The 14,633-nt window shown below is 37.2% G+C and overlaps 1 protein-coding gene across 4 annotated transcripts in view; it reads left to right on the forward strand.

The window, feature by feature from the left end:
- Nucleotides 1-14,633, forward strand: part of WWC2 (WW and C2 domain containing 2) — a 95,050-nt gene that overhangs the window by 45,626 nt on the left and 34,791 nt on the right. For 3 of the 4 annotated variants that reach the window (XM_015624431.3, XM_015624429.3, XM_015624432.3), the window contains exons 3-8: nucleotides 2,314-2,517; nucleotides 3,510-3,586; nucleotides 8,214-8,293; nucleotides 10,979-11,108; nucleotides 11,772-11,918; nucleotides 12,907-12,980. In XM_015624431.3, the coding sequence (XP_015479917.1) occupies nucleotides 2,314-2,517; nucleotides 3,510-3,586; nucleotides 8,214-8,293; nucleotides 10,979-11,108; nucleotides 11,772-11,918; nucleotides 12,907-12,980 (712 nt within the window). Of the gene's footprint in view, nucleotides 1-2,313; nucleotides 2,518-3,509; nucleotides 3,587-8,213; nucleotides 8,294-8,688; nucleotides 8,823-10,978; nucleotides 11,109-11,771; nucleotides 11,919-12,906; nucleotides 12,981-14,633 lie in introns of those variants that run through there. The other variant, XM_015624433.3, reaches the window with a different exon arrangement.

Raw genomic sequence — 14,633 nt, forward strand, 5'->3', positions numbered from 1 at the left:
TGCGGGCTACATTTGGTCTTTGGGCTGCATGTTGAGCAATCCTCACTTAAAACCTACAAAGCAATTACCTGCAACATGCTCGAAGATGAGACCTTCCAATCTTGTAAGATTATTTGGTGTCTGCTGGTTGCACTCTTAAAACACAATCACATCATTACATTCATCTAAAAAACCACCATAACTGCATTTATCGTATTTGATCATTGACCCATGAGAATTCTGCTTCATGCTCTTCAACTTGCTTTACAAAAAAGGACAAGTCTGGAAACCAGCACTTCTTATCTTGTGTAAATAACTGTGAATGTGCAGTGTGTTAAAGCACAACAACAATAAGTGGGCACAGATAGGAACATGTGTTGACCATTTAGGAGGGAAAAGGTATTGATTTGCTTCTTTGTGTGCCCAATATCTTTGTGTAAAAGAGCAGGTGGCTATAAACACGGATATATGTGTATGTGTGTCTGTAGCCATAGCTAGTTTTTTTGAGAGAGCGTTCCTGTTGGGGTTATTGGAAAACCAACTGTGTACAAAGCTTCTCTGCTTTAATCTTTTATGCACCACACTTGAGTTTATGTGGGTTATACTTTCTATGAATTCATCGTGTGCATCCAAGAAATGCCTTTCCCAAGTAGAAATGTCACATTTGTAAATGGTGGAGGGAGGGTGTTTATGTATTTAATTGTTTTTAAATGCATCAGTAGCTCCATAGAGATCGTCATTTTAGGGTTCTACGGGGTTTGTTTTACAGGATGCTGCTGCTTTTTCTTTGCATGTCTTTTTGTTATTGTGATATTAACAAGATATTGTGATATTAACAAGAGAAAATGCTTTTGAAAAACTGGTAGACTAACTATTAGAAATTGTTTTTAACCAGATCCTGTCCTTATCAGCTTTTGCTGTTACACAAGCTGTTTTGCTTTCTTAGATGGAGTTGAAAGAGTGCCTTCTCCCAAGAGTGCACTTCAGCTACAGTTTAGAGCAATCACATTGGTTCGGCTGCAGTTTTTTTCCTCTCCACATCTTCAACCACTTGTTCCCATTTTTCCCCCTGCATTGGTTCCAACAGTAAAGCAATTCAGAGGACTAAAGCAGCAGAAATCTAACCCAGAGAACAAATGTGCCTCCTACTTTTGCAGAAAAATTCTGAAGTGAATACTTTGCACTTAAATATTTTGGTACCAAATGTTACTTTTTATCTCTGTAGATCTATGCAGATTTACAGAATGTAACTTAGGAAGAGTGGTGCACATTTGCATTTAGATTTCAGACTTCTCATGGCTATGTCTTATGAGAATGTTTTTGTACTTAGTACAGCTTTAAAGGAAGAATATTCATTTTACAGCTTCAAAACATGCTCAACTAAATCAGGAAATATTGATAAGTTTGAACATTCAACTGTATATAATCCTCTCTGTATGTTTGCATTAGAAATAAAATCTTAAAATCTTCAGTTAGATTGATCTCATATACCACTCTGTTATGTCTGATCCTCTTGTCCATGTATCCTATGCAAGTCTGTGTTCTCTGTGGCTGCTGGACTTCAAATGTTACCTGAAGCCCTTTGTAAATTAAAGGCCTACTCATTTTTATTACCTGAGTAGTCAGTGAAAAGAAGGAGACATCTCAGAAAAGCAGTTTGGTCCCACAGATCTCAGACATCTGTCTTTGACAGACAGAAGTGCCCACTGAGGGCAGCCCTCTCTATTGGCCATAAAAGAGAGTTGAGTGTTGGATCATGTGTCTAGCAGCATAGGGATGGAGTTAGGAGAGGTGAACTGGAGAGTTAATGATCTATTAGTTCAGTTACAGGAGGGAAGATAAAATTGTTTTTATCGAGTGAAAGGAGAGAGATAACCAGTAAAAACCTGAATAACATATGGCTGTAAAAAATAATGAAGTGGGGAGGGAGTTGAAAAAATGTAATAGCTAAGATTGATTTTAGTTTTTGTTCAGAAATGCATTGTTTTAAGATCTTGAAAGACTTTGTTGATCCTATTATTTCCAAATACTCTGATGCAAAAAATATTTTTTTTTTGAGTTTTAAGATATTGTTAATTCAAGGTTGACAACATGGGAATGATCTGTATAACCATTTGTCTATTTTACTCTAATTTCTAATTTTGCAACAGATCCCTTGAATTCTCTTTCTTACATGCACTGTGGTGACAGAGGAAGTGAGACCTCTGCTTAGTAACCTAAGGCAAACTATGGTTTAGACTACTCTAACTGTGAATTACAGGAAAAGAAGCAAGTTTTGTTGTCAGTGGGTTTCAGCACAGGTCTCTTTAAATCATTTATTTTTCTCCTATAAAGAAACAACACAAATAGAAGATCCCAGGAAACAATGGCGGCAAGAACAAGAGAGAATGTTAAAAGATTATCTTACAATAGCCCAGGATGCTCTCAGTACCCAGAAGGAGCTGTACCAGGTGAAAGAACAGAGACTAGCACTTGCACTGGATGAGTATGTACGGTTGAATGGTGCCTACAAAGAAAAATCAAGCTCTCGTACAAGCTGTAAGTACAGTAGAGAATACAATGTAACTTCTTTGATCTCTGCCTTGCAGGGGATCCTGTTTCTCTTTAGGATAAGTTTTCAAGGTTTGCTAGGAACACCTTGTACTCTGGCTTTTTTAGAGTTAGCATCCCTATATCATTTATTTATTTAAGACAAAGATATTCTGCTGGAGAGAATCCCCCTCTCTTTGATACAATCAAACTCCTTTGAGCCATGATTTAGAACAGTTGGCTCTGAAATCTATTTTGTCATGCGGTTTGTTGAGGCAAAATTATGCCAAATCTATGTTCAAAGTGAATAGGATCTCTTGCCTTCCTGGCTGCCTCCTGAACTGGCCCTTCAGTGTTGACAGGTGTCTGCAATAGACCAAGAAGGGAATGTGCTGCTGATGTATAGGAGGAGAAGACAGTAATTTTGTAGCCTGTGTTCTGTCACCAGGGATGGAGTAAAGATACAGGTTGTTATCTTGGGCAGGGAATGGGCATCTGGAAAAGCACTGTGAAAGCTTGTTATTGGCCAAACACCTCTCTTAGAAGTAGATAGTGTATGAAAGGAGCATGTACATCTGTGGAAGAACTGAGTGCCAGATCTCTGAGACTTCTGAATAAATCTTCTGCTTTCCTGATCTCCTTAAAAATTACAGCTTTCAGGAAGGAAGTGATTGCAAGATGGCCCAGCTAGAGGAATAGGAGCAGAGAGCAAGGAAGAAAGCCAGGGAGAATGAGGTTCTACCTAAGGATCCTGGGATAAATAAATGAGGAGAGAGATGTAATGAAAGGTAGTGGTCGGGGGAAAAAGGGGAAAATTTTTATTATTCAGTAATTATTGCTATGCTGCAATGATGACTACTCTATAAAAGCCTAGCTTTTAAAGTATTACATGTTTTTGAACATATTCTAAGGTTTTGATCAATGTGGATTCATCAAGGAATGGACTAATTAGTGATTTTAAAGTATTTAAATATTTGTCTATTTTATCTTTTTTTAAAAAGTGTTTTCAGGCTCTTCATCAAGCACAAAATATGACCCTGACATTCTGAAGGCTGAAATCTCCACTACAAGATTAAGGGTGAGAGTCTTTAACTCATGTTCATCTGGATTCTGTCTATGATTATAGAATAAGCATAGCTTGAACTGGCAGGTGTATCTTGTCCTGGTACTGAAACCTCCTAATGTTCTAATTAGATACCATTCAGAGGTTTAAAGTTAATTTTTAAAGCTGTCTCTGGTGCTTTCAGATAACACTTTTTTGGGAAACTTTGACAGATATTCTAATTAGATGTAGGTTTAAATAAATATGATAATTATTTTCAGTTGTATGCCTTTGTTTTCTAATGGAAGAGTAAAAATGGAAAAGTAGTAGGCTAAGGTGAGCTGCATCTAGATGAACTGTTTTTACACAACCTTTCCTCTGTGAGAAATGCATCATTAGCTGCTGGAAATGCCTCAGAAGTTTCTGTTGGTTTGAAAAATATGTCTCAATAATGGTGCGAAACCCCTCTGTTATGTCAAAATGGAACAGTTCAGATCAAGGACAAAAGTTTGTGTTTGGATTTTGAAATTTCTAATGAACATAAATCCATAGTTTGGTCAGCTGTGTTAAGTATGGTCAGTAACAAACTCCATATAAAGAACTTTCATTCATAGGCTAGTCCCTAGTGAATTTATCTTGAATAAGGAAGAAATGGTGTGGAAGACTTTTAAAATATCTATAGGGATTTCATTTATTTCAGCTGTGGCATATAATGTTTTATGGATAGCCTACACTCTCTGTATTTAGTAATGAAAAAAATTACATCAAAGCCTGCAGGTTAAAAAGACAGCACCTCACAGCACAGTTCTTCTGTGTGGGCTGGAATACAGACTCCAGGAGAGCAGAAGCAGCACAAGTGACAGCATTTACTCAACTGTTCCATTGCCCTCTCCTGGTTTGTGTACAGAGCAACACTCATAGAAGCCCCAGAGAGTAACATCTTCCTTCACCTGGAGTAAGAGTTGTGATTATTTGTGACTATTCATGTCTGACAGGAACTTTGGAATAGCTCATTCAACTTTTAAAACCCAGTATAAATCAGGGATGGAATGCACTCTAAAACTCATGTCTGGACGTTACTCTCCTGACTACACCTGCTCATCCTTACCAGTCTTGATTTCTAGTCCCTTATCCATTAAAGCAAAGGGATGGTGATTAGTGAGGGAGCTTATTAGAATGCTGGAGGTGGGAAGAAAATTTTTTGAAGCTTAGTAGAGGGAATCAAAGCCAGTAAAGACCCTGTCAGGAACAAGAAAGAAGAAACAAGGCAGTAGTTTCTTTCTAAAATGAGTGGAGCAGTAACAGATGTTTTCTTTACAAGGCAATCACCAGTATATTTAGGAAATTTACAATGTTGTTGAAGAACAAAACACATGATGAAATTTAAGTATAGTCATCTACTTGTCAGGAGGGGAAAATTCAGGCATGGTTCTGTGCTTACTTTTTCCCATTACCATTGACTGCAGATCTACAAATTGCTCACCAAGGTGAGAATCAGATGTGTTTGTCATGGTAATTCACTTTTTGGAGGTGCTTTCCTCTCTTCATTGTTTCTTGGAGTCAAGGAGCCTAATATCCTGCTGGCTCCCTGATTTGTTGGCATTGCATAGTCCTGCATATATGCCTAAAATAGGTGACCTGAATCTTGTCTGCAGAGTTTAGAAGGGTGCAGTCCAAGAGTATCTGTATCAGCATAAAGTGTGTGGTCATCCAAAGCCACTGGATATGAAAACTGAGATAAGAAAAGGTGGAACCCTGTGATGCTAGGGCTGGAAAGTGGTTGTCATGGAAGATGGCAAGAGAGGTATGGCTATTATCACAGTTTACCCTTCTTTGAATGTTTGAAGTTGCTTGCTAATATGCCAGCTTTGGATATTTTGCAGTATATGCATGCATGGACTTCATGAGAAACAGTCATTAGTGAACTGCTAGCCAGCTACTTAGATTTTGCACTTTGTTAGATCAATTGTACTAAACCTGTTTCCCTGTGTCACAGCATCTGAGGCTTACTGGTATCATCAGGTTAACAGTGGCTGGAGGGGGGAAACGGCATTTGAGGAAGCTCTGAATTGGCCTTTGGCCTTTTCCTTGTTAGCTGTGTGTTATATATGCGTGTGGAGCCTTCTGGATACATGAACTGCCTGTTGTGCAATATAGGTCATGGAGAAAATATGACAGAAATCAGACACCTGTTAAATGAAATAATAAGAAGAAATATTTTTCTCACTGGACTAAAATTGAGGGATCGTATTCTGCAGTAGACTTTGAGTGGGGCCATTTGGGGTCTTAATTAGCAATCAGCAAGATAACTCAAACAGCACAAAGCATATGTGATCACAGTAAGTTTTATGCACATGCAGCAAGTGAGTAGGAAATGCACCTTTATAAAATAACAAGGGGTGGAGGGGCTGGGGAGGGTGGCTCTGTTCCATTAGGACTTGAGTGTTAAGAAAGGGGTTAGCATAGGAGCCTGCTTGAAGATGTGGTTAGGAGTAGGAAGGAGAGATCTGTCAGGTGGCTGAAGATGATGTGCAGAAGCAGTAGGAAGGGGGTGAATGCTAGAACAAGTAAAGAGTTGTGCAGGAATTATATGAAAGTTTTGAAGGAGAAGACAAGGAGCCTAAGAATAGTTTAATGCAGGGATGATGCAGTAAACACAGAGGCTATATTTCAATGTAGGTCACATCCTTCTAGGATAATGCACCCAACTCACATTTCTTGATAATGAAATGATGATTAAGTACAGCAGAGGACACTCAGAGGATGATCTTGAGGAAAAATATAAGGGTTTCTGAGAGATCCAATCCTCTAAGTTGAAATCAAGTATGCCTTCTGCTATTAATGTAAATACATGTTTCTGATTTTGAAAGGGAAAGGTTTAGCCATCCTGTATTTTTCAGAAAAATTCAGACTTGTTTCATATTTTACACAACACTTAAACTGGAACACAGAAGTCATATCTGTTCATTTTCCTTAACCTTGATCAGAACACATGAGAAATTATTCTTGGAGTTTTCATACTAGTCAAGGAGAAAATAGCTGAGGAGCACGGAATGTATACTTAGAGAAATTGTCTATTTGTCATGCTAACTATTCACTATGGTCTAAATAAAAACAGTTTTCTGTCAAGTAAAGCAACTAGTGATGATAGTATGATAGTTTCCAAAAGCCTGAACATTACCCCTCATCCAGAGAACAAGTTTTGCTTTGAAGAAAATAGAGATTAAAAGCATTTTATTTCTGTCACAGAAAATACATTAGCCAGAAACTGCAAGCTGGAATGTCTAAGTATCATTCACAACCCCCTACAAAGACTGTGTAAATCACTAGTTATTTTAGAAATGTAGAGCATTTTAAGTCTCCTGGAAAGCTGCAGCAGCTTCTGATGCTGAGTGCTTTTTGTTACCTGGCATGCTGGGAAACATACCTGTTTGTTTGGTTGGTTGTTTTTTTTTGTTTGTTTGTGGGGTTTTTTGGGGGTTTGTTTTTTTTTGTTTTTGTTTGTTTGCTTAGGTTTTTTTAAAATTATTTTTATTTGAAGAATATCAGCAAGTAGGAAGTCTAAGGGGATTTGGATACAAAATATCTTGGAGACATATTTTGAAATTAATTTCAGTTAAAGTGGTCTAATTTCTTGATTTAGCACAATTTTTCAAGAGTTGAATATCAGAGGAGCTTTTAAAAACAAGCAAGAATTTTACAGAGGTAGGTGACAGCAGTGGACTTCTAGCTTTTCCTTTCTCCACCTTAATGACTGAAAAGCTAGAAAGCCTAACATTATCTGGCTAGTATGTAGAGTGCAAACAAGCCAGCTGTAGATGTATAAATACCAAAATCTTGGACTCCACACTTTAAAGAGGCATTTGTCTCTATGGGTGTGCTGATGATTAATTTGTGTTTAAGTACATTCATTTTTAGGTGGTTCCTAAGACTTTGCTTCATACATTTGGGAAATATGACATTAAAAATTAAATGAATGATTTTTAAATTTAATCTTGATTCATAAATATTTTTTAGTGCACTTATCATATCAAATAGCAATATTACGTTTAAGAAGAAAAGGACCATGAAAATTTAGGGAGAGTAGGGATTATTTTCCAAAGACATTTTTATTAAATAGACACGTATATTTGTGATTCACATGTCTGTAGTGATTGTTGTCTTTGGATTAAATAAGTGTGAATTATGTATTTATGGATCCAGTATCTGTAAAGCTTTATAAGAATGGATGGTTCCTAGAGAAAAAAAAAGAGTCCATTTTGTCTTTTACAGTGCAAATGACTGAACAGCTTCCAGGAATTAAAAAGTGAAAATATAATAAAACTAAAAGTAAACAGGCATATCCCTGTAGGACAGTTGGAATGCATGCTTAACAAGTGAGAAGTAAATTACTTGTTAACGTTCTCTCAGGTTTAATAACACAGTGTGATATCAATACAAATAAGGAATGTGATTTAATCTGCTTGTGTCCCTTTAATACTAAAGCATGTTGCCCATAGACATCAGGAAGAGATAAGATCCTTTTTTTTTTAATGTGTATCAGTAGAGCAATTTACTCTTTTTCTCTCATCTGATATAGTGCACACTTTAATTGTTCAAAGCCATGTGTTACATCGTTTAACAAGAGGAATTTTCTAACTCTTGCTTTGATTTAACACACAAGGTTAAGAAGCTGAAGAGAGAACTCTCTCAGATGAAGCAAGAACTGCTGTACAAGGAGCAGGGCTTTGAAACACTGCAACAGTGAGTAAATGAAAATAGTAGAAACTGACTTAATTCAGTCACATGATTTCTTTTCTTTGGCATGGAATTGAATCTGTTTTATCTGAGAGAATTATTGTGGAGGAAAAGGGGAATTTAATAACTGGTGAAGTTAGGAAATGGGAAATCTGTGGAAATGGCAAGTGCCATTTTGTGCAAGTGTTAACATAAGAAATTTGTCTCCCCTCTTATGTTTTTTTTCATGGGGTAGCTTGTGTTGCAAAGAGGCAGACAGAAGGGCAGTGGTCAGGGGTCCTAAGGACAAAATTAGCTGCTTTGTGTGTCCAATTAAAATTAATTTTTTTTTATTTTTGAAAAGGTACTTAGGTCTTTCTTTCCTCCTTCCCCACCTATGAGCTCAAAAGAAAGAGAAAGGTGCTGTTCTTGGAGGTATGAATGGTACACAACTCTGCAGGGTTGGAAATTAGTCACAATTTGAGGATTAGAGATCCGCCTTTCTTTGTTCCAGTTGCTGGGATGCCTGGTGTCCAAAGGGCTGATGCTGAACCGGGTGAGCTTTCTGGGTATTTAACCAGTTAGATTACTAGGGAATGAATTTTTTTTCAGTCGTAAGAACTCCCTGCTGCTCCTGCCTTACAAAATTAGGCCCTAAAATATTAAACATTACTGGAACTGTCACCATAAAGAACTTGCTGCACAGGAAACCTTGCTAACAAGTGTGTTTTCTTGACTAATGTGAAGAGAAATTTATTAATGCTAGCTGTTTTCCACATTGTGGTATGTATCCATACATTAAGGATACATTTGCACAGTAAAATGCTGAGCTGTTTGCTCTTAATACTAGTTCCAGTAGCAGAAGCAATCCTCAGCACATTAGGAAGATGCCAGTTAAGTCTCTATCTTCCTTCATTTTGACTAAAACAGAAATATAAGATTTGTCTGTTATTTAAATTAATAAAGACCAGCAAGGATAGTTTATTGAATTTAACCATGAATCAGATCTCATTTGTAGTAAAATTTAGAAGAAGAAAGACATATTGATTCCAAAGCTTAAGGTAATAAAAACTCACACTGCTGTCCCAGGATTAAAGGTTAGCCAATCATGCTGGTTTTATTATATTAATTCAACAATGAAGTATTGTTTTAAAGCAGCTTGCTCACAAGCCATTTTGATAGGAATCCAAAGCATGTTTCAGAAACTGTCAACAGCATTCCACAGAAACACAATGGACGTTTGTTTTTAAAATTCAGTCAGCCACGTTCAAACAGTACTAATCCCATTAATTTAAAACAGGATGATGGAATATCTTATATATCAGAGATCCTTCTTGTCTATCTTAATTATATACAGAATAAAGCAGTTGTAATTTGAATGTGGCTTGTCATGTTACTAGACAGCATGTGGTGTATTACCCAACTGTTCATTCATGATCCCAGTGTTGGTGTATCCTGTATCTATTTGACCTTAGCAACCTGGTAAGTTACCAAAAAATTGAGAGTTGTCACACAGTAAGTGCCTGCCTATAAAAGAGTTTGAGGAACTTTAAAGCTGAAATAAATATGTCCTTGAGTAGGAATGATTGCCAAGTCACAGAGGTATTTTTGTTACACAAATGCAGTTTAGTTTGTACAAAAACTGGAATGTAGGGAAAAGAAAACAGATATGCTCACAGTTTTACAGACTACTTTAGAACTTTGATACTTCTGTGGCCAAAACTTGAAGAAAAATAGAATACAGTTACAGGTGTTTTGTACAAATTGCTGTTTTTGCTGGGGATGCTCGTGGTCACTTCTGATTTGTTCACTCCTCACTCACAAAGCTGTTAACTTCCAGAAAAGATGATGGATGATGATAAAAAACAGAAAACCAATTGTATTATAAATGAATGTATTTTGTACTAAATGCTTGATTTTTATCAAGATGGCTGTTGGTTTGTTTTAATTTTTGAAGCACAGTTGCAATCATTCCCATGATACTATGAAATACTCTGTTAAACTAGACACCAGAGAAATGTGTTTACAAACTGTAGCTCTTGAAGGAAATATGGAAATACTAAAATGAATGATCTTTTTATCTCTAAGTTTAGCATAGCCTTGTTTTATTATTTTCAGGTTACAGTTTCTAAAATCATTGGTAGTTCAGGAATTTAATGAATTGTCCAATCTATGACATATGGTATTAATTATCCAGAGATTTTGTGAATAAAGAGAGCCTGGTGACTGGCTGAGCAGAACAGCTGTTCCAGACAGTTAATGCCCAGGATTAGGGTGAACCAGAGGGAAGCTGAGACAAGAATGGTGCTGGTTATGTTTCTGCTCAGAAAGGCTGATTAGTACCAAGAAGCCTGCCTGTATGCCCATGTCCCAGTGTGGGTTTGGGTGGAAGGATATACTTGAAATAAATTCTGCTTCTGTAAGGAGCACAAACAGTTATTAGTATGAAAGGTGTACCCAAAAGCTGCTTTATGCTGCAGAGTTCTGGTGGGAATGGGATTATTGTCAGCAGTAACTCTGTGCTCCTTGACATTTTTGCCAAGGATTAAATTGCATTTGAATGGATATTTCAGTGTAAGTTTTCCTTTCCATGTCTGTTGATATTTCACCTCCTTCCCTTCTGTTGTCTAACTCTGCTTCTGCCTGAAGTAGAACAAAAGAGATACTGGTATGATTTTCTCTGTCTTCTATTAATATTCTCTCTTTCCACAGAATTGACCAAAAAATGTCTGGAGGCCAGAGTGGGTATGAACTGTGTGAGGCCAAAGCCATCCTGAAGGAACTGAAGTCCATCAGAAAGGCGATCAGTTCAGGCGAGAGAGAAAAACAGGATTTAATGAAGGTATTTTGGTTGGTTAAAGGAAGTTTTGTGTGGATTTGTTTTAACATGACTCACTTCCCTGATGATAAATACTTTGCATTTTATACTTTTAAAGGATTCTCAAAACTCTTTGGGCCAAACTGGTATTAAAATTAATTTTCAGATGCAGAAACTGAAGCCTGTGACATTCCTAGTTCAAAAAGCTGCTCTGTATCAGAGAATACAGATTTTTTTTTTGGAACTTGAATGTAATTTACCATGCATATGTTACCTCTAAAGCACAATTTAGAATGTTAAGTGGACAAAATTGATATATTCTGAGATGCCTGACCATTTTGTAAATCAATGAAAGTTTTCCTAATCTAAATTGTCCTATTTCCTTTCTGAAAGCAGATTTTCTTTTTGTTTCTTTAATTTTTTTCAGAAAAATTCATAATTGGTTGACAAATTAAAAAACACAAAGGAAGTCCCAAAACAGACACAAACCCAAATGAGTAGCTTTTACTTTTTCACAGGTGTTGGTCACCCTTAGTGTCACCTACCAATGGCTTGATTAAAAGGATGGGTTGCTTAATATGAAATAAACCAGTCTTTTATGTAATTATCTTTTGGAGATAAACTGGTATAAACATCATAAAGTGCAAAGGAACTTTAATGCCACTTCCTTCTCTAATTCCTGGACAGAGTCTTGCAAAGCTGAGGGAAAAATTCAATGTTGACCAAAGCACTGAAACATCTGAAGCAGACTTGAGATCCAGCTCTGTAAACTCCCAGCTGTGTTTTCCTAGGCAAACTCTGGATACAGGGTCTCAGACTGACATTTCTGGTGAGGTGAGCTTTTTTTCCATTTTGTCCAGTGTAAGGAGAAATTGAGGAGAATGCTGCTGTTAATGGAATTGGAATCAAATGGCTGTTAGCTGTTGCAGATAGCATATAGGTACACTTATTTCACAGAATCCCTTAGACTCACTCACACTAGAATTACTTTTCTGATGTTTTACCCTTGAATGTTACATCAAGATTCAGATTAACTTTATACATTTGTCATGAAGCATTTATGGCAATCTGATTTAGTCAAATGGTTCCAGTACAGTGAAGATCAGAAGAAGTGGATAGTATTTTTTATCTGTCTATAGGATATGTTTCATTTAATAGACCTAATTAAAAATGAAGATTAACTTTTTAAAAAAAAAATTCAGGAAAAGGGATCTCAGAATTTAAATGCACAATTTTATTTCACACAGCTGAAAAACTGTGGAATTACTTGTTCAGTGATTTAGTAAAACCTTGTTTCACTGATGTTATATTTTACATACACAGAAAGCTATTTAATTTTGATACCTTCTTTGAAGTTCTGCAAGCTAAGTTTGCAAGAAAGAGAAAGGTACAAGGTTTTCCAGGCAAAGAGCTTGTCTGTGTTTTGTAACAAATTTATTAAAGTCTAACTTTGAAATGCACTGAAATTCACTCAGAGTTTAACAGAATTCATAGTAGGAGATCAGAATTTTCAATGCAGTTGCTGCAAGAATTCTTTGCAAGGGCTCTGGCTTTACTGTGATGGAATATCAGCACATGATAGTACAGTAGCTAAAAATGTATGAAGTGACTCAGAAGAAAAAAGCACTGCTTTGTACAGCTGAGTAGATGAGATCTTAACTAGGCATTTAACAGCAAGTGGCTGCAGGGTCAGGGGGTAGTTTTACTTTTCTTTAAGCTGTAATTTTTCTAGCTTCTGCCTAGGTTTTGTTGGTTCGTTTAAAAGCTTTGCACATTAACAAGGCTACTTTTTTTGTTTGGTTGGGGTTTTTTCCCTCAACAGAGTGGAGCAAGAAGTAGATCGAATTTAGCAGAGAAGGTCAGACTCAGTCTGCAGTACGAAGAGGCCAAGCGAAGGTAAGCGAGAGAGGGTAAGCGAAGGTCGGTGGGACCGTGCGGGAAGCTGTCGGTGCCCGGGAAGCTGTCGGTGCCCGCGGCTCCAAGGCTGTGCTCGCAGCGACATCCAGCGGGCGGAACCTTCTGGGGGCTGCGGCGCTCGGCAGCGCTGCGGCTGCTCCTTAGTGCTAAGCTGGATGTGCCGTGAAACAAAATTAAAACGCTGACAAATTAGTGGCAGTTCCAGGATTAAGGGAATAGAGTGCGGTGGCTTTCTGAGGAAAAGCAGTCGCCAGGTTATTTATGTCCATTATATCCTTCTTTGGGATCATAATTTCACTTTACTATACCACTGAAGGCTCGTCAGTTTTCAAGTTGCTTCAGACTGCCAGTGCAGATTTAGTAGGCTTAATTATTTCTTTTTTCCCTTGGGACTTTAGATAATTTAAAAACTTGTTATCACTATGGGTTGGCTTTTTTTTTTTTTCATTAGTTTAATGTGAGGAGAAAATACGTCAGGAGCTGCTGAATGAGTGTGGAATGGCTTTCAAATGAAGTTCTGTGGTGCTTGCCCATGAAAGCGGTGCCATCCTGATGAATTGCCGCAGCACTGAAAAATGGGCATCAGGAAGCTGAACATTCAGGGTTTGAATGACATCTTCTGGTGTACCAGAAGTGCTGCATAATACTGGGGCAAGATTTACTATAGGGATAGTACTCCTGTGTGGTGTTATTTTCTGATACTTGTCAGCAAATTATTCGTCAGCTATTCAGAAGCCTTATTGTTCTTGTTGTGGAAGTTCATTGTAAGTTAAGGGAAATAGAAATCTAAGTACTATTCCACACTCAAGTTTTGGGGGTTTTTTACTATGAAGAACTAAACAAGGCAACAAAATTAAAAAATAGGGCTTTTCCCCAGATGAAAACTGTGCCTAGAATGCTATTTAATCTGAGATTTAAATATTATTTCAGTTGGAAAACACCAGCATGAGCATTTGAAAAAACACAAAAATAAATTTTCAACTTAGAAGTACTAAGTAACAGCTTAGTTGTTTTTAGGTTTTAAAAGCAGGAGTCTGCATGAATGGTTTTTTTTGCCTAATTTCAAATATATACTTCCTCCTGCAGAGTAGTATCTACTGTCCTTACCAGTAACAACAGCAATCCTTTATCAGTTCATCATGGATCATAAAACCCCATTGTATGCTCAATGCATTCATCAAAGAACACCAAGGCTATTGTGTTTGTTTAATATTGAACGTGTATGATTTTGGCTCAGAATCATCACGTATATAATCTTGTCAGGTGGTAACTCACATGCAGGTAGGTGGCATTGTTTCTCAGGCATAATTGATCCAAAACCTGTTCACTCTCTGTTTTGGCTGTGTCTTAATACCAAGAAGTCCCAGCATGGCATTTTATCTTTCTTTTGTAAGAACAGAAACTTCCTTGGAGTCAGTTTGCCACTTCTGTCTTGGGGTGGGGGGAAAAGAGAAAAAGTGAGAAACAGTACAGTGCTCAGAGTATGGAGAACTGCAGCACAGGATCTTTCTTTCTCACAAATTACTTAGCCAAGAACATGGGTTGAAAATTCAGTGCAGGTAACTTGGAATAATGCAGATACATACCAGTTTGCACATGAAGTTCAGTATCTAATTATACCCTTCCCCCAAG

The sequence above is a fragment of the Parus major genome, chromosome 4 (assembly GCF_001522545.3).
Source record: "Parus major isolate Abel chromosome 4, Parus_major1.1, whole genome shotgun sequence".
NCBI classification, from domain to species: Eukaryota; Metazoa; Chordata; class Aves; order Passeriformes; family Paridae; genus Parus; species Parus major.